General features: G+C 38.1%; 1 protein-coding gene and 1 long non-coding RNA gene across 5 annotated transcripts in view; one reads left to right on the forward strand and one right to left on the reverse strand.

The window, feature by feature from the left end:
- The first annotated feature begins 498 nt into the window (after positions 1-498).
- Positions 499-19,340, forward strand: LOC148407776 (uncharacterized). Of its 4 annotated transcripts, none has more exons than XR_015863619.1 (7): positions 499-606; positions 6,729-6,805; positions 6,892-7,079; positions 9,501-9,643; positions 11,184-11,301; positions 11,837-12,010; positions 18,774-19,340. It is a non-coding gene; the product is annotated as an uncharacterized LOC148407776 (long non-coding RNA). The 4 variants fall into 4 exon arrangements; XR_015863617.1 differs by lacking the exon at positions 18,774-19,340 and adding an exon at positions 15,007-15,161; XR_015863618.1 differs by lacking the exons at positions 11,184-11,301; positions 18,774-19,340 and adding an exon at positions 15,007-15,161.
- The window catches only part of LOC148407777 (partitioning defective 3 homolog), a 217,593-nt gene continuing 212,250 nt past the window's right edge, over positions 15,713-21,055 (reverse strand). The window contains exon 24 of the mRNA XM_088402015.1: positions 15,713-19,151. Within this exon, the coding sequence (XP_088258141.1) occupies positions 18,770-19,151 (382 nt within the window). The 3' untranslated portion in view covers positions 15,713-18,769. The remainder of the gene's footprint in view (positions 19,152-21,055) is intronic.

Consider the following 21,055-nt stretch of genomic DNA (forward strand, 5'->3'; position numbering starts at 1 on the left):
GAAGTTCCGCTTGTTTGCCACACTCCATACTTTCTTCCAATATTTGTTGCAATATTAGTGGTTTTATCATCTGGCCCATTGTCTGTGTTTATTGTGCCTGACCCTGTTACATCCCGACCAGTATGATGAGGAATAACAGGTGGAGTGGCGGCCCACGCTTGTCACTCTATGTTTAACCTGTGAGATTCAACACCCACTAAGGTGGTGAGACATGTTCCTACCAGTGGGTGTCCGTTTGAGTATAGATAAACTTTTCTGCGAATTTAACAGGTTTAGTAACCATGGCCATTGCCACTCTGAGACTGACTTATTACATACCCTTGACATTCTGTCAAGTGTTTAAATGTATGATCATACATTTACTGTATTTGTGCCAGCGATCTATAATGACTTACAAAACAAGGGAACTGTTCCGGTTCCTTATGAGCCATTGTACCGTTTCTGTTACAAAACTGTTCGTTTCGTTCATTTAAATGTTTGCGTGAATGTGAAAGGACAACCGGATCCTGTTGCATCTTGCACTTCCTGTTTTCCCATCGCGCAAGAAGGGAATTCTTGAATGGCGACAACTCACTAAGTCCTCAAGTCTTGAGCCAAGCACAGCCTGTATGTATATATGTTTGTTATGTTGAGTTGTACACGTACGTTGGGGTTATTGTTTGAATGTTTGTATCATAAAGACGGGCGAAATCAGTTCGCTAATGGTGATTAGCATCGAGTTAGCGATTAGCATCGAGCTAGCGGATAGCACATTAGCGCGCGACTGTTAGCATGCTTGTCTAGCCTCGTGCTATGTCATGCGGCATTCAAGTGGGTTAGTTACTTTGTTGTATTTTATTTGCCGCGGTATGTAAATAGTTTTTATGTTTTTCTTGTTTCAGTTTTACACCTACTTAAATCATCTAAAGTGATTAAAAAAGGGGAAGAATCACCAACAGGTGTCTTTTTTGGAGGAGTTGACTTATCTGCCTAGTTAGCTGTAACGTCAGCGAGGGCAAAAGTTATGTTATTTTAATCACTTCAAGAACATTTTTAATTTCAAACTTTGTTTCTTGTATTCTGATTTGATCCATTTTCATGCATTAGTTTCTTGTGATTGAGATGTGAGGGGTTGAAAAGTAAACATCAAATACATCTGAAGTGAACACTGACTGATTTTTATGGAGTTTAACCTGATAGGCTCCGATTGTGGGATGGGAGGGCAGAATAAAGAATTGGAAATGGAAGAATTTATGAGGGTTGTCCGTCAGATGAATGGTCTATTTAACTAAAAAAACAACAACATTTTGATAAAGAAAGAGTGATATGCATACTTAGTATTTGTTAGCACAGAAGCAGGTCAAGTTTAGACTACCTCATTAATGTAAAGCATTCAGCTGCTACTGCAGTCACAGCTGACAACAGCAAAAAAGACGCAAACGTAGCGAGCCATACCAAAGCGCTTATCAAACTAAACTCAAGAAAACTTCGCTTTTGAGCAAGTCTATGATGGCCAGATGGGCAATGTTTTATTTTAATTGTATTTTCTAATTATTTGGCAAGTCACAAAAGAAGATGGCACCCTTCGTCTGGTTGAAAGCAAAGATTGCAGTCAGCACTACTTCAGACTACATCTGTTAAAGGCTGAGAATAAATGACTGAATCATGTTTTTGTTTTTAATATAAATATTTTGTATGCAAATTAAAAAACAAGAGTTAAAGGTTTTTTTTTTTCTCCAGAATTTTTTTAGGTGAGATCATAGAGACATTATTCAGTTACAATCGTATCCTCTTTTTCTCTCTCAACAACACTAATTATAAACTATTGGCATTTCAACAGGATTTTCAATCAAAAAGTCTCAAATATCAAACTTAGTGAGTTGACTGGTGAGTAAAAATACGATCATCGTTGTTTCGGTGTTCTTCCTTTTTGTGAGTTTTAATTGGTGTTTGTTTTGATGGTGCTGCTGTACATAACCATGGGTAGATTGTAAATTACATAACTCAACAAGATACAGCAATGTTAGTCAGCATAAAGAGTAAGAGTTATTCTGCATAAAGAGTAACAGATACATATTTTCATTTTTTCAGAAGACTGCAATTCAGTTCTAAGTTGAATATTTTTATGGAGTGCTGTGTTGCAGTCAAAAAAAGAATAAAATTGAATGCATTGTGCATCATCTGTCTTCCTCCCCTATTTCTGGCTCCGCTGATATTCTCTCACAGTAGGAGGCAGCACATTAAATCATCATAATATTATGAAACCATCACAGACAGATGTGGCCAAAACTCTTGACATAGTGACGTAAAAATTATGAATCTGGGGTCATTAATTGTTGTCCTTCAACGGCCAAGTTTATGCTTCAAAGGGCATCTGTACAAAACAAAATGTCACTTTTTTGGAGGGTTGGGTGGGGGGTGAAACTGTGCGGTCATGCAGCTGAGAAAACAGGGGTGGGGGGCTTCACTCAAAGGCTGTTCCGCTGTTGAAATTATAGCTTATAGTTCACATAAAACAACCCATGAAATGTTGGCTTGGTAGAATATTGCTATGCTTAAAGATAAATTATCACATTAAGGTGGTGCAATGTCTTCATCTTATTGGGCTGTAAAACGTATATTGCCTTCATTTATCTTGGCTTCCGCTCATGTTGAATGTCACACACTCCAATCAACTACCAAGCACAAAGCAAGGCCAACTTAAAAAAAAAAAAAAAAAAACTTTTTTTTTTTTTTCCTGACACCACTCTCATGTACTTATGCCCGATGGCCATTTTCCTTTGTGTGCCCTAATGTACCAGTTGGTGTCCTCGCTAAATAATTACGAGAAACCCGTCCTCACCTTTTAGCGTGGTCAGGCCCCTCAGTGGAGAGTATGACAGCCATCTTGTCCCCTCAGTCCTCTACTTCCATTAGCTGCCCTGGTCACTGCGACTGTGCAGTCATTCCGGGGTCAGGGCCCCTCACTACGGCCTGTAATTGCACTACATCGAGCACTCGGAAGCTGCCGCACCCACCTAATGAATTGTCACCCACTTTAATATGAAATTACACAAGGGTGACTCGTAATAGATTAATACGGTTGGCAAGGTTACTCGCTAAGGATAATCCATTGAAAATTGCTGATTGCCTGCTTAAAATTATTATAAGATCCATGTGAAGTGGGATTAGTTAGGGAAAGTGATCAGTCTTATCTACCACTGGATCACTTTGTGTAAAGAAGGGTTGTAATACTAATCCTTGCCCTTCTAAAAAAGGGGAGCTTGTTCTTGAACCGTTGAGAAAACGGCAACTTTTGATCAAGTTGGATTGAAATGAACAATGACTAAGAGCCAACAATTGACAATGGAGATGTGTAATACTTGAGATTTTGGTATTAATCGATACCAAGATTTAACACTTTTAGGTTCACAAAGTAATATGGCATTTGCCCTATGCTTTAGTGCTTCTTTACCTGATTGATTTTTTAAGTAGAGAAATTCCCAAAGTAATTCATTATTTTAGTAGTTAATTGGAATTTATTACTAAAATAATCATTTAAAAAAAAAACAAAATATATATAATGTAATATAATATGAGCCATATAGCATATATGCAGGAAGGCAGACATGAAAAATTGGAATAAACATTCAGGTAAATCTGAAACTAGAATTAAAATTGGATTGAAAAGTGATTGGGTGAGGAGAAGCACAAGAAACGAATGAATAAATAAACATGAGGGATTGATACCTACTCGTCAGTATCAATATGACAACCATGGTTACTTTTGTATCAATTTTCTCGCTTTGTGGATTGATCTGCACAGGTCAAGCTGATATATTGAAGACAACTTTTACCATACCCTTAAGTTTTTATTTAAACTAAATAATAAAAAAAAAATACAAAATATCCAATAAAAACACACACACACACACACACACACACACATATATATATATATATATCTATGTATATATGTATATATGTGTGTGTGTTTTTTTATTGGATATTTGTATTACTTTTTTATAAATGTATGTAATACAAATATAATACAATATAGTACAATATAATAAATGAGTGGATTAAAGGAAGTGTGTTGAATCTTCAGCCAGGAGGCTACGTTTTTGTTCTTTTCAATTGTGGAGATTACAATTTGAAATTAATGTACAATAAATTATATTTTAGCATTGAAAATATAATTTTTAAAGGACTTTGATATTTGGGCGGTTAAACATTACAGAAATAAAAATCGTTTGAGCAGTTTTCAATGTCAAATTGGTGCAGCAGAGGCGGCTTAATTAGGAGTGTCACATGACTTCTCATACAGATCTGCTTAAAATTTAAATTTAAATGTAAATACCGCTATGTGTATCTGATTTCCATTGAATCATACAGGGAATTACAATTATTAGACAGCCAGTATAAAACCATAATCACATTTGCTTTTTAATTTTGACACCAAATAGTCAGTATTATTACACACTGCAGAACCCAGTGGATGAGCTAATGCTTTCTGAGATGTGGACCTCAAACGTATGACACAAATAATAGCAGGCTTTGTCATAAGTCTGCTAAACTAACACATCGTTACGTGCTCCCTCGTAAACTTAAAATAGGAGGAATAAAGCATCGTTAATGACAGTGGCAACGTGATCATTAAACTAGACAGGCAACTTACAATTGCAGGTCATGTTTTATTTATGTACCTTTAACAAAATGACGGCGTACGTGTATCCCTACAAGATCATTACAGAAGAAAAAGTAGCTGGTCAATACGTGCACATTGATGTGCTGCTGCTACATCATTATCATTAGCAGCAAACAATTAACCATCACATCTTACGTTTACTTCTCCAAACCCTGAAAGCTCACAACGAAGCATTCCCTTAGAAGTCATTCCAAATAAATGCCTCTATTGATCTGTTGTTTGGCCACGTGATTATACAATAGATGGAGATCTTTGAATAGTCGTTAAATAGACTGAGTGCATACAGGTACTTAAAGGTGACAACAAGATGGCGTAATTATTCCAATGGAAAAAGCCTGTTGCCATAAATTACAAGCGTGCTCCACTTAAAATCAAATTTAACACTAATCAATGCCATTTGTACCAATACAGAGTTGTATTGATGTATACAATTTCAACTCAAGTTAATTTCATAAAAACAAATGACATTGGCAATGGTTTAAGAGCAGAGCATAACGGCTGGAGTTTGTAAAATAGAAATAGGCATGAATGCATTTTAACTAGAAAATGGAAACAAAACAAAAACAAGAAATGGCGCATGCTGGATATTTTGGGAATAAAAACAATTTGTAATATTGGTATGTGCCAAACTTTGGCATGTTGAAATTGAAAAGCATTCCCTGAAACTTTTCTGTAGGGTTGAATGTACAAATAAAATGAAAGGTAAATAATAATGAGAGTGCTGGACCTCTTCAGAAATTAATGGACAACTTTTCATTGAATTGCTTTTTGAAAAAACAAACATTTTGGGAATGAGAAAAATAGTAGCACACCTGGTGTGAATTTTTGGATTTATGGAGTTACAAAACTAATAGCACCCCTGGAGTGAATTTTAAAAAAATGTTGAAGCTGGAATGCTAAGAATCGGTCCAAAAAAAGAATGTAAATAATGAGGGAAAATCACTGGAAAAAAATGGACTATTTTGGCTTGAGATGTTTTTTTATTTTATTTCGAAACTGTGCATTTTTTGAATGAGAAAAATAGAAACACATGTTGCGTGAATTTCTGGAATATGTTGAAGTTTGAATGGTGAAAATCGGTCAAAAATTGTAGAGGGAGTAGCATGTAAAAAAGACTAGGAAAACAATTAACCAGGGATGTTAGCCTTTTTTCAAAAGTACTCTTATTGACAGTATACAAAGTGGCCAGGCTGTATCTAACCTCATACATTTGCCATTTCTAACATTCTCCATTTCCAACAAAATTTCAATCTCTCAGCGACAGTTACTGTATATTGCACGTCAGCTTTCTTGCACATGCTCAGATCAACAGTGCGCAAACGCCAATCAAAAATTCCCCAAAAGACTCTGTCTTACACAGTTGCCCTGCCCCTGGCTCTCAAGATGTGGAGAGGCCACGCTGGGGTCACAACTCTGCGTGTTCTCATTCGAAATAACATCGCAGTTTCTCTTTTCTCATTACCCACGTGTGCTGTCTGTGCAACAGCCATCTCACCACCACAACCACACATCAGCCTCAGGGTCAGAGTTCAGATATTATTGGATTTTTTTCCCCCGTTTTATATCACAACGGCTACAACAATTGTCGGTGTTGTTTTGATGTTTGAAAAGGTGCCCTCAGGCACGGCACGCTTCTTATTCACACATTGTACGTGTACCCAGGCTTCATAAAGAAAAGCTCCATTTATTTGGATGGAAATAAATATTCCCCAAGGGAGTAATAAAAAGCTGACAAAGTGTCTAATGATTATGCACAGTAAATACAAATTCAAAAGTTCAAGATCAAAATGAAGTTCAAGATCAAGGCTCCCCCTTAATAGGCTACTTGGAAAGGGTCGATCAAAAGGAAATAGGCTTCAAAAGTAGCGGGTGGTCACGGGCTTTAAAATTGCCATGAAATGAACATCCAACCAAGTTAGAAAATAAAACTGCGAGCTCAAGTCAAGATGAGCAAGTCAGGTCGAGAAATAATACAAACATGATAACTGTACAGAAAATGTTTGAAAAAATTGATTTATGGGTGTGTTTTTACAATAATCCATCCATCCTCCTGTGAATACAGAACGATTTAACAGGGGATGTGTAAAGTGGACCAGCCTTGGGCGACGGGCCCGTCTCGCAGCAGCTGTTGGTGCAGATGTAAGGTGACAGTAATCAATACAGATTATTAAAGTGGGAGCACTATCTCTAGTGTGTGATTAATCTTCATTCCCTCATGTTTACAGAGCGTCCTCTGGCCCATTCGCCACTGAGGGGAGCGCTTCCCATTATCTGTCCCAAGAGATGCGAAGAACAAAACACTGTCACCATTAAAGCTACACGCTCTCGCTGAAGAGGAAAGCACGTGTCCTGGAAAGATGGGAGATTCAACATGCATGAGTTTTCAAATTTAACATCTGCATCATCTCAAAAGGTACAAACAAATATTGCGTACAAAGCGGTTAGAAACGTATAATCGGGGTGACGAGCAAGATAACGTCCGATTGTTAAGGGATTTGTAATCGATTTGACTTTTGATTTTCATGGTGAAACTCTGCTAATGAAGATCGTTTCAAACAGGCCAACAAACTCAACAGAAGCGATTGATAGCTTATCATAACATGTCAACATTATTAGCAAATTGTAACAAGTGGTTTGGAAACTGGTGGGTACATTTTATATTTTGGTGTTTTTAATGTTAGATGAAAGACACTAAGAAGAAACTGCCACGGTTAAAGTTTTGTTTTCAAAAACCCATTTCTACAGTAAAGTTTCACTCATCTTTTACATTCATTAAAGCAAAGATTTCCATAGTGTCTTCTTCACAAGAACATGTTGGTATTATTATTTTGTATGCACTTGGTTTTATCTAAGAGGGAGGAAGTACCTGTATTTTTGGAAAAGAATTTATGTTTTGTGGTTTTATTTTGCAACATCTTCCATATGGATGATAACTGCCGAAGGAAAATTGCTGGTTTTGCGACATAGCAACTCTCTATATTAATGCAAAATAAAATAAAAAACTACTGTACCTCATTTGTTTACATTTTGATGATGTTTTGATGATTTACGATAGCAGAACTCCTGGATGCGTTTCTCAATTGACACAGCTTAATGTTAGCTCCAAATAATGTGAGAAAATGTAAGCATAGTGTGTTATTTTTGAACGTTCTGGTAATATTGCTGTATGTGAACAAGGATGGACTCAGCCGCTGGTTCATTCTGCTCGCTTCTTTTATTGAAAATCATGTGATAACAAACTGGGCTAACACAAGCAACTAACACAACCAACTGACTGCTTGTAGTCTAGCTCGTTCCCTCACATTTCTTACCATCATTCCCAACTAGAAATGTGCATTAGTGTGCCATAACTCTGCTTATGTGACAGATGCAAATAATTTTATACTATATAACACAATATTTTACTAAAAACAGTTGTTTCTGGTCAAACTATGTCACCAACAACAACCTAAATTGTGCCTTCTGACTTGCATAACCATGCAGCTTTGCTATCTCATTAAAAACAAGTGTTTTCATAAAAGTGATTTATTAACCAGTATTAGTGTCCAAAATCACATTCAGGAAAACATTACAGGATGAAATAAGAGCCATTGGCAAGCACAATTATTATCCAGCCAATAACCTTCCCCTTAGCTAACAACATCTTTCGTAAGATCCTGTAACCTTGCCGCGTTGTTGCTTCTGATAAGCAAGCAATTCATCATCCATGCTCTGTTACATCGCCAATAAAGCTCAGATTATTATTAAAAAAACAAATAAACAAAACAACTAATCTAATTACGGTCACTTTGAGTATTTATTGTTTGGTGTGGGGGCATCCATGTAACCAGAACGACTAAATGAAAAATCGATTTAAAAAAAAAAGAAAAAAACAAAACAAAACAACAGATATGTAAAGCATATAGAAGCATGTAGTTGAAAATTCACAATTAATGTCTGAAAGACGGTCACGTATGTGTTTAATATGCATCAGAACGACGCCATTAACAATTCTGGACAGGGTTGAAGGCTATCAGTGCCTCTCGACTCTCTCGGCTGTGACCGCAACAGATGTTCGCCCCCGTCCCACCCTATCCCCCCACCTCCCAGAGTAGTAGCCCACAGGTGTTGAGATCCCACCATTTCCCCACTATCTTTCAATATTCACCAGTAGTAGACTCCAGGTCCTACCCCATGCTAGTCGAAAAAAGAATAAAGGCCGCTCTTTCTTTTTGATCACGTTTTACTCCTCCCCCCGCTTGTTTTTTCTCCAACCAAAACCACCCCCATACATTCCCCCATCCTCTCGTGTGGCCATCATTCAACACCTGTAAGGATCCCACTGAGAAGAGATAATAACTTGATGTGGCTCTCTCTCTGAATTGGGTTGCGTGTCGAGATGAGGGCAAAAGGGGAAGTGTGGGGGTCAGGCAGAACAAAGAGCTTTGTGTGTGTGTGTGTGTGTGTGTGTGTGTTGGGATTTTTTTGACAGCTATTTCAATCGCCTCACCGGTTTGTGTCATATCTTGGGGGGGCGTTGCAGCCTGCACTCAGGGGGAAAAAAAAGGAGCAGAGGAAGACATTTTGGAAAGTTCAGAGGATTAACTTTAGGCATTGGGAATGGTAGAAGCCAAGGAGGACGATTGGAGGAAGTGTGTGTGTGTGTGTGAGGTGGTAGTGGTGGGGAGGGGGGCATTCTTTGTCAGAAGTAATTGCTTTCAGCCACTCTACTGTGTAAACTGAGGAGAGATTACAGGATTTATTCCTATGTAGATTTCATACAGACACACATTACTGAACCTATTCTGTTCTCTTCGACTGAATGTGCTGCCTGAAATTTTTTTTTTTTTTTTAGGAATCTGTAAACATCAAGCCTGTCATTTGACAAGATAGCAATGAAGAAAAGGGGATGTGAAGCTGATGGTAAATAACTGGAATGTCAGTGAAATCATCAGGACTGGATAGTGAACACTTTTATCTGGCAAGGAACCATATTAGGTAACTTGAATGGCTCATAAGACCTAACATGCCCTACTTTGAGGTCGTAGAAAAACATTAGTTATCCCAGCTGATAAAATATAGAAACTTCCTTCCATTTTCAGTACCGCTTAGCCTCACTAGAGTCACAGGTGAATTGGGGCCCAGCTGATTGAGCAAGAGGTGGGGGGTGGACCCTCGTGGCCAGACAACCACAGGGCACATATAGACCAACCACGATTCACACTCACATTAATAGATACAGCAATTTATTGCATGATTTTAGGAAAATACATATATATATATATATATATATATATATATATATATATATATATATATATATAATGTTTGACCCCATTTCGCAGGCTAAAAATGTTGACAATTTTTGTTGTAATGACCTCAAATTTTCAGTTTGTATAAAAATGTTTCATGTTTGTGTGTGTGACGTTAAGCAGTTCTATCATTTCAGGTTAAGAAGTGCTCTTCAAACGAAAAGGCATTTTGCGTGTTAGAGTATGCAGGGACTCAGTCACCGAAGACAGTGCTTTCTTCACAAATTTTGCAAAGAAGGCACCAACTACATAACAACATACATAACTTGACCCCATAAATTCCAAGAAAAGGGTTGCTTATGCATACCTAAATCGCCAGGATCGCCATCAACGTGTGCAGAGTCAAAGGCGGCACTCATTTTGAACACTTATGAAAATCTGTCATAGAACCAACAAATATTTCTACATTTCTTGGTAAATTTAACCAATAAAACTTATGTCCTTTAACATAAAGTGTATTATATATATATATATATATATATATATATATATATATATATATATATATATATATATATATGATGTGTGTGTATATATATATATATATATATATATATATATATATATATAGATATATGATGTGTGTATATATATATATATATATATATATATATATATATATATATATATATAAATTTACCAAAAAGAACATAAATTGACTAATAATGTGTACAGTTAAAACAGAGGAAATTTTTCGATGAAAACTCACAGTGTGTACAAATATAGTCAGCAAAGTGGAGACTAATTAAAGATGTTATCACATATTTTACACAAAAACACTTGGCATTTTTAGTGAGAGATTATCAAGAGATCAAAACAACAACTATTGCTAATATTTGCATTCATTGTGCTACTTTTTTTGTAGGAGAACACTTCAAACAAAAAAATTACCATTTCAAAGCTGGTCAACATCATGTAATTCTTCAATCGCACACGGTTATGAATTGCAATTTATTTTTATATTTACTTAGACCCCTCACAGGAGTGTCTCCTTGAAAGATCAGTATATGTTTACCGAGAACTTCTGTCGACTCCCTAGTGAGTCGCATGAGCATGAGATTGTTGCCTCATGCAGGGCAGATGCCTTCAAGACACGCGTTTGAGGAATCAAAGGCGCCTTTGCAAGAAAATCCACTTCTGTCGTTCCTAATGGGCTCTTTTACCATGTGTCGCCAATCAAACGGCTCCTCCGAACACCTTCTGTTTTCAATCTGCTGCTTTGACAGGCTACTTGAAAAGTACGGGGTCCCGAACGTTCCTACACTTCGTGTTTGAGAGTGTGGAATACGACAGGTCCCATTACCTTCAAGGGAAACCCACTTGGGAACCCCTCGTGTTCAAAAGGTTGTTATTCTTCTCTAATATGCTCCTTGTTGTGTTTATTAGTTATTTTTTACTCACTGTTCACCACAGCAAACCGCATTCTTGTTTACTTTTTTGCGCCCACTGCTGACCGGCGAGAGATGAAAAGGATTTCAAATGATTTTCACTCTGCAACTGCATTTTTCTGAGGCCGTTGTTTTCATGATGCGCGTGTGTACTGTATATGGATAAAATCTTTTAAGGTCAAATTGTTCTACCTAAAAAATGTCACTGATTTCACACGGTGAACAGTAAATATGTTTACACCACTGGAAAAGGGGAGGTGAAATACCAAGCACTACATTTCATGTACTTTCTTCATGTGCTTCATATATTGAGTAAATCTGTTATCTATACCTCTTTAAGTCTCACCGCAAACGCTTCAGTTTTCACGGTTCAAAGAAGGTCCTTATGTTACTTCATATGTTCTACAAAATACAATCGTTTCTTGTACACAGACACACACACACCAGATGTTAGCTAATGCCTCAAATGTCTTCCCTTCTGCATCTGTCAGGATTTCTGACCACAGTTTATCATAGAATTGGCTTCCGCTTTCAAAGTCTGAGTGATGCAGCAGATTGGAGGGTACTGTTCAACTCAAACTGGGAGACACTGACGAAAACACCATCAGCCATGTCTTCAGGGAAATTGAATCGACTTATTTCTTTTATATTTTCCAATGCTTGAGGTATGTATGAAGTCATTTCGACCACCCATTAAGGACAAATAAAGTTCACCCTATTAGCTCTATAATTTGCTATAGATAGATAACGTTGTTTCTTTAATGGCTGTAATGTACCCTATAACCCAGTGCACCAAATAACCAACCTTATATCTCGGCGCACCTCAAATGACAGTGTGCCTTATAACATGATGCACCTTATGACCCAGTGTGCCCTATAACAGAGAGCAACCTATATGTGTAGACATTTTCAAAAATAATCCTTTTTTGTTTTTTTTTAGACCATGTCTTATATTCCGAAAACATACAGGTATATATGCTGTCCTGAAGTGGTATTGATAATTGTGTCACATGGAAGTCACATATCACCCCTCACGGGAGAAAAAACAAAAAAAAGACAAACCCCTTTGGCATGTAAACATACTGTAACTTGATGGCAGGCAATGTGAAACAAACTATTGTAGAAAGGAGAACATCTGTAGACTGGGTAGGGTTAATAAACAAACAAACCAATGTTTTTAATGCTATCGGCAAAGCTAGCACACTTATACAACAATGGAGACTATCATCATCTCGGGAAAAATGCCCAATTGTTATAGACACAGAAACACAGGGTTGTTTTAAAAATGTTTGCATTCAGGCTCCAAAAACACCAGTTCCATGTGGATGAACATAGAACCTTTGTGTCTATATGGTAAATTTCGGGTTATAAAACACGAAGTTTTTCTCATGCTTTGAACCCCGCAGCCTACAGTCACCAGGGGTGACAAAGAGAGGCAGAGGAAAACGCTGTCGAAGTATTGATCTTGAGTTTGAACTGGAATTTTACTAAGCTCCAGGGGCACCCTCGATTAGTAAATGCAATCAGACATGTTAGTGTTGTGTAGTTGCAGTATTCTAACAATCAAAGTGTGTTGTTATTTTGAAAATGTGTTGGTGCTGCTCTTATTTCTAAATGAAGGCATGTTCTGTCTAAAGACAACATTTTCAAAAAAATAGACGCAAAATCCAACCTGTACATGACAAAACATGTCAAATTTGTGTAGGTGCGTTTTATAATCCGGTGCATTTTAGTTCGAAAAAGGTGGTACTTAAATTCCTTTCTGTGGAGATGGGGTATTAAATTTACCATCTTGGGTTTTGTTCACCACCTGTTCTTCATATATGGATCTATTGGTCTGGCTTTCAGATGTCCCCGCATTCTTCTGGTACTCATTGACGGTTTTCCATTCGTTAGTACGATTGTCACGGAAATGGGGACACTGTAAGAGCCAAAGACAGTTTTACTACCTTCATGGACCATAAAGAAATAAAGGTTTAAGGGCTTATAGAAGAGCACCCAATCTGTTCCATGCAGTGTTGGACACCATGCTGGGACGATGCCTGCATTTTATTGGACTTTAAATCTCAACAGAGCTTTAGAGAGGAGTTTACTCGAGATTGTTTGGTATCTGCACTTATAAATCTGTCTAAACTTCAAGATTCAAAAGCATTATAACAAAATTTAATCCCCTGTGGGCTTGCTGTAATTCAAGTCACATCCATCCCCTTTTGTCTTCACTATTTGGAGCACTCTCACACAAGGCCGCTGCTATTGTACCATCCTTTAATGCAGTTGTTCCTTGAGCCTCTTTCCCTTGCTTACACTCAGACATAGCCATCAAACTTTTATTAGAACATGGTTGATGTGAAATTTAATAGAGTGAGACAAAACAAACAATCTTAGACAAAACAAACAATGTCAGTGTAAGTAATAATGGCAAAGTCTTCTTGTGACGTTGTCCACAAACAACCATCCATTCATTTTCCATACCCTTTTAAATCTTCAGTAATGTAATGGTTCTGCTGGAGTCTGTCCCAGCTGTCTTGTGTTGAGCGGTGGGATGTACCCAGCATACTCACATTCACACCTAAGGACAATTTTCTGTGTTTATTTGAGGAAAAAACAGATAACTGAAAATGTGAATGTATAAATAAAGCCAATGTTAACAGTAACTCGTGAAACAAAACAGACCTTAGCACTCCGAGTCCATAGACAAGACCAACTAGGATAGGATAAAAACAAAACAACAGTCTTCGTGAGGCAACCACACACAAGCAATGGGGATCAGGTGGGAGCAATCTGGGTGGGGAAAACAATCAGATTGGCAGGAAGAGAGTTACCTAAAATGGGAGGAGGCATGGTAACCAAATAAAAACGTGGGGGAGGGGTGGGAGGGCGGCTCGGGCGATCAGTGGTTAGCACATCTCCCTTCACAGTTCAGGAACTTGAGTTTAAATCCATTTCGCTCTGGCCTTCCTGTGTGGAGTTTGCATGTCCTCCCCGAGCCCGCATGGGTTTTCTCTGGGCACTGCGACTTACTGCCACACTCCGAAAACTTGCATTGCAGGTGAATTGCACATATTAAATTAGCCTTATGTGTGATTGGCTGCGTAAATGTTCGTCTGCGTGCCCTGTAATTGGCTGGCAACCAGTTCAGGGTGTCCCTCGACTACTGCCGAGGTCAGCTGGGATGGGCACCAGTAAGCCTGTGACCCTTGAGAATAAGCAGCTCTAGAAAATGGATGGATGAAAAGGTAGGGGACACACACAAGAGTCAATAAACTAGATTTCTTGTACTTAAAGCTGAGGTACATAACATACAGTCTATATTTTCTTCATGTGACATTCACCTCTGAGAACACAAAATAGTTCTAGTCTAAAAGAAAAGGGGTCATAAATTGAAGTGATAGATGGCACCGGTGTCAGAAATCTAGACCAAATTGCAGGATCTTGCCTCCCTATATCACACTATTGACACTCACTCAAAGTTAATATTGGAGGAACTGGATTGCGGCTCAGGAGGGATGATCAAAGTTTGAGCTACTTCAGAGACGCTGCATTTTAGCTCCCCACAAGGTATTAAGAGTTAAAGCCTCGCCCGGGCCTCTCAAGCTGGATGAATTCCTGTTGCTTGGTGTCCTCTCAGACTTCACCTTAATTTTACCCTATTTCCCCAAAGGTGGTATCCAGATGAGTGGAATCATCAAGTGGATGGATATGGACTGTGTTTTCTAAATGGCCAGCTGGATGATTTCATCTGCTTCTCCCTTCCTTTCACTGAAGATAGGTTTGGCAAGGAGTCTGTGATGAAGAACCGCCGCTGACATCTAAAACCTGACGTTAGCCTTTCCTTTAACGTTTTTCTCTTCATCGCCATCTCAAGGATCACAAGCTGTTTTCAGAAGTTGAGTCAGCTAACAATAAAATCTCCAATCGGGAATGGAGATTATAGGGACGGTGGGACCGGGATGATTTAATTTCACTGCATATTTTTATTACGGCTTCACCCTATAAAGTTTTGACTTGCTGCCAATGACCAGCCATATAGCTGCTGAAGACATTTCGTTGTAAAATGTTGAGCTAAGAGAAAGGTAAACGATGATTTACCAGCCAGATGACCAATCCGGAGGATATTTTTGGGGGGCTGCAAGTATGAAATTGATGGTTGTGTCAGTCATTGTGGTCAGATTCACCTATGATTATGAAGCGATTAGCACCAACTTAGACATCGGCTCGCATTCTATTTCTAGTTCTAGTAGATTTTGTGTGTACAGTATGTTTACATTTATGAAGTAGTCCAAGTTGATAAATCCCCTAAACTACATTCAGATGTGTGCATGTGACAAATGAGGCCATTGAAAACATGAAAAAAAAACTATTTTTTTTTTAAAAAACACCTTTATTGCATGTACAAAAAAGAGCATAACATTAGCTCTTAATCATATTTTATATGAGGTGAGGATGCTTACTTATTTTTACACCACCATAGTACCATGTGAAAAATAATAAAACAATAAAGGATGATCAGGAACAGTACTAATATATTTTACGCTGGAGGAAAAAAAAATCTCCCAAAAACAATATCATAGAGGCAAATAATAAACACATATTATGGAACATTTGCATACAAATATAGTGGTATATTTACAAGCGCTTTAGCCCTTCCTTAGTGTGTTACATAACACATGATCACAGCCAATTTAACCCATGCAGAGCACACACAATCTGCCCTGAGAGACATCCAACATGAAAAAAGAAGGGGATGAATAGACAGTGTGCCAACAGGGAAAGTGGTAACCTTGAGTTTGGAAAAGAACCTCAGAGGAATACTTGCGATTACTCCTCTGACTGAATCATCGACAAGGTCAGAGCTCCCATCTTGTTATCCTCCTACTCTGCTTTTCTCCAACGCCGGAGCCAAAAGCTTCATACGGCAAGGATGCCAAGACATATTCATTGACATATTGTAACATTCAGCAACTGGCAGCAATCAATGAGACTCAAATGTTCAATATTTATACGCTGAAAGATGAACCATCATGCTAAAACCGTAGTAAGCATTGTGCTTAGCAACACTTGAAGAAGCGTAGCTGACATGGCGTAAAATTAAAAGAAAATTATTTTATGGCTGTAACTCGGGCCCGACCGATATATTTTAGGCCGATGCGGATGCTGATTTTTGGTAGAAAATATTACGTTACCAAATAATCAGCTGATTAAAAAAAAATCGTCCTCCTAATACATTTCAGTCCTTGTCAATAGTATGCAAATATTCACTGTTCATAGTCCATTAGCAGGGGTCAAATGTAAATATGTTTAAAAATATCCGTTTTAATGAGATAAGTTTTAGTTGCTGATGCGGGTTTATTGACCTCTAAATGCTCCGGAAAATAGCATGTGTATCCCAGTAATGCTTACTTGTGTACATGAGAGGTAAGGTTACAAGGTCTGGATTTATGTGTAATTTTGCCAGCAATGTGTACTTGTGTTAAACTGGTACACAAATCGGTTACAATACATAAGCGTAAAAAGTTTAAATGATTGGCCATTAGGCCAATTATTTTTGGACGAAGTTTGAAAAGCCATAATTGGCCGATTAATCGGCAGGACCTCAATGAACACTAAAGGTTACATTAAAATGAATGGTAGATTGTTGTGTTAAAGCTATACAAAAGTGTATAAATTGTGGAAAACAATTTTGAAAAATACAGCAAGGAAAAAACATCACTGCGATCAAATATTCTAGTCATTGTGTGTTGTAAATTATTATTCTATTTTCATTTTTTTAAAGCCATCAAATTCTCACAAAAGCCAAAAGCACATAGTGAAGAAAAAAAAATCATCACCAATTATTGACAATGCCCAAAAGAGCCAAATGGAGCTCCATTAACGGATATAATCACAGAGGGGAAACCAAATCACCCCCATTGTATCCCGCCGATAAAAAAAGACACTTTATTCCTGACTGGGGCCACCTACTGCAGAGCCGTTGTGATTCCCATGTGACCGCACTGATAAAATATTCAGCAAGGAACAGCTCTGACACCTCAGGGCCAGCAGGCTTCACTTACATCCCAATCATTCCGGACAAGGCCGGGGCCGAAACCTTGCCAGCAAGGTTGCCGTTTCTCGCTCCTCGCAACGCATGACAACAAAAAATGAATACAAAAGGGCTGCATTCATTTTTAATGAGGTACATTAATTAATAACCCTGACCTGACCCAATTTATAAAGCTGGAATCCCTGGGTAGGCCATACAGGGTTGGAATAAAATAATTCTGAAGCTGTATTTCTTCAGTCTGGTGAAGGAGAAAAAGTAAGGAAAAAAAAATCAAGTGAAGCTAGATGAAACAATTCAAACTTGTGGTTGATGCATGGATTCCTCAGGTCACACAAAGAAATATTCAACAGCTACTAACCCCACAATGGCTGAATTAATATGCAGTCAATAACCCTTTTAACACCCAAATATTGGTTATCTCTGGGTTTTTAAATGACATGTACCACCATGCCATTCAAATCCTTGCTATAACTTTGCAAACGCCACCTGTGATATGCTATGCTAAGCATTGAATTCTATGTGGTGTAAAATTGCAAAAAACTTGAGTGGTGAGTGACTTCAATAAATATTGACAGAGGAGAGTAATAGGCGGAAATTATGTCTATTTATGCCATTCAAAAATCTCGATCTTGAATGATCTCGATCAAATTGAATCCTTGGAGTGAATGACATTGAATGACGGGATTATAAAGTAATATATAAAAAGATTGCAGGGTAAACAAAAAAAATACATAAAGAGCCATTTTTTTTAATGTCTCTTTTTAGTGAACTTTTTACTGAAGAACCTAAAAATCCCATCACAACGATTGAGGGGAACACAACAAACCCCTATTCACTAACGCCTATAAAAGAGATTTTCCAAATTTTGACAAAACCGGATGTCAATTTTGTTGACTGCATGCAAATTGTTTCAGGTTGCAATGTAAGTGACAAACATTTTGTGAAAGAATTTCCCCAAACAAAAAACTGGTAGCTGATGAATAACTGTGGAAAAAAGGCACTTACTGTACATGCATATTCTAGATAGGAAAATATTATGAGCCATTATTTTACATCTAGCTAAAAGAATTTTGGTTTGTGTCATTAAAAAAATTAAATACCATTACTCCAAACAAAGTTTTTTTTTTTTTTTTAAATCCCTTTCGGCGCCAGAGCCTTTTCAATAAAATATTCAGTTTTCGCATCACTTTTCCAATAGGTTGTAGCTTGAAATGGTTAGTGATGAAGAGATACAGTAAAAGTTGCTTGGTGCAATTGTTTGGCGGTTAAATGGTTTCAATATCACAGCATTTGGTCTCCTTGCTTGCCTCGTTTTTTTTTTTTTTAAATAAACAAATGTGCTAAAAAAATCAGTCTTGACTTTCCAATATGTCCCTTGGTTTCAGGAATAAAATTGCCTCCCTTTTTCTGAGCCCTGATGAAGCCGACTGAGCTTGGCTAGCTGAGTTGGAGACGGGGGAACGTCCTGTCTGTAGGGACCTTTGGATTTCGGTGGATTCTGCGGAGGGACTTGAGTGTGGTCTTTACTACCCTGTTCCGGAGGATTGTCGGCCTCCTGCTCCCTGCGTCTCTGCTCCTGTCTCAGCAACTCTTGGGTCTCCAAGAGGACGCGAGCATTAAAGCTGGAAGTTCCCAGGTAGCCGTTATGTGATCCGTGGTTGCCAGAGTGGCGTGGGTTGTCCTTGGCACCCTGAGAGCCATCTGGTGGTGTGTAGGCCTTGTCCCATGTGTCCTGGGACACGGTGCTCTGATTCTTACGTGGCCTAAACACACACAGAGTTAAAAGTATTTTGTGAAGAGACATTCTTGCCATCCTCATGGAACGGAACGCAATCTCATAAAGACACGGGCAAGGGAGAAAGAGACAGATCGAGAAACAGCATTGGAATCAATATTTTCTATTAGATTCAAATTCTAATCATGTATGATTTTTAAAGTCTAATTCCATTCATCTGCTCTTTGGAAAAGAAAAAATGGTCAAGAATTGTCTTTGTAATCAAATCAACTGTTCTAATCCCTCGGGCAGAAATTGTATTCTACAAAAAAAAAAAAAAAAATACATTTTCTCTTGCTCTTGCATGCCTTTTGAAAATGTGACCAGGAGCTCTGATGGGCAATTGCTCACTCTTTGAGCTGGAGTGTTAGATCTGTTTTTTCCAATATTAGGATCCATTAAAGCAAGCGTGCCTCGGAAGACCTGTGACAGGGCTTCTTACGTCAGGTTGCTAAGAAAAACACACCTTCACACCTCACTGACCTGCTGCAAGCTTAAAAGGCTTTTGAGCTATGAGTGAGAAGAGGGAAAGCAGTGGCTTTGAAAAGGTAAAAGTCCAGAGAAAAATAATACTTTTTTTTTTACATTCAAACCAGCAAAAGTCTTGTAATTGTGAAACGAACAAATATAATGCATTTAAAATATCATTTGATTTCTCATTTTCACCAGCGAGTTGCAGAAGCTATAGTTGCCATGGAGCTTTCTGTGACGATGGAGTAGATTATTGTGAGAGGAGACATATTTAGAAAGTCTGTCAAGGGATTACAGTAAATGTCGAGTTTACAACAGGCAGACTACAGTTTGATCCCAGTTAAGATTTTTTACAAGGACGAGTTTGTTTCCTTTTAATACCCATAAATTCACCTTCATATAGTCCATATCGTAATGCATTTAATGGTAGTACATTTATGCACATGCAAACGGGTGCAAATGAATTTATGGAGTGACCATATGAAACGCAAGCTTGTTATCTTCTCTGCTCATGTATGTTCGTATATGTGATAGGCATGAGAGGATAACATGGAGCGGTGCAGATGTAAGAACAGACTGCAGGGCGATCCGTACCACATGTTCCATATCAGGTTTTTGCTGTCTCGCTGAGCCAACATGCATTTACACCCTGGCTTGGCTTACAGAGCAGCCGACACAACTCATGAGGGAACTGCTTGTTTGGAAACTCCGTGCGCCTGTCACGCAGGGAAGCTACCCACATTTCTGGAGTGACGGTTTATTTGTTGTATAATCAAATTTGAGAAACTTTTTGGGGAAAGATGGGAGCAAAAAATAGCGCAATCTCCCACAGGAATGTGCTCGCGATTGACGAATAAGTGGTGCGCTCTTATCACTTCAATTCCCGAGCTGGAATCTGCCACAAAGTAGATTAAATTTACAGACAGAGGGGGTGGGGGAAATATATTAGCCCAAAGAGAGAGTTTGCTCGAGAGTGAAAGAATATAAACAAAGCCAGTAACTTGGTTCTCAGGAAAAACTTGAAGAGGCTAAGTGTTTCTTTTAGACAGCTGGGAAAAATCTGAGTTCATGAAAAGGGCAGAAGCGCACACATGTGCATGAATTCACACATACGCCCGAGCAAACTGGCACTGTGTGTGTGTGTGTATGTATATATATATATATATATATATATATATATATATATATATATATATATATATATATATATATATATATATAAGGTAATGAATAAAATCTGTGGCAAAAAGCAGCTCTGGCAGGGTCCAACCCTCAAAGGAATTTGACTTACTTACTGTTGGCAATGGGGACCAAACTCTGACATCGGTGGTACAGGGACGAAACATTCCGTATCAGGGAGTTCGGTATCCCGAACCATCCCACAGAACTCACTGAGCAACATAGTCAAATGCCCTCTCCAAG

This window comes from Hippichthys cyanospilos, chromosome 19 (genome assembly GCF_059441005.1).
Source record: "Hippichthys cyanospilos isolate Australia breed blue-spotted pipefish chromosome 19, RoL_Hcya_1.0, whole genome shotgun sequence".
Classification (NCBI taxonomy): Eukaryota; Metazoa; Chordata; class Actinopteri; order Syngnathiformes; family Syngnathidae; genus Hippichthys; species Hippichthys cyanospilos.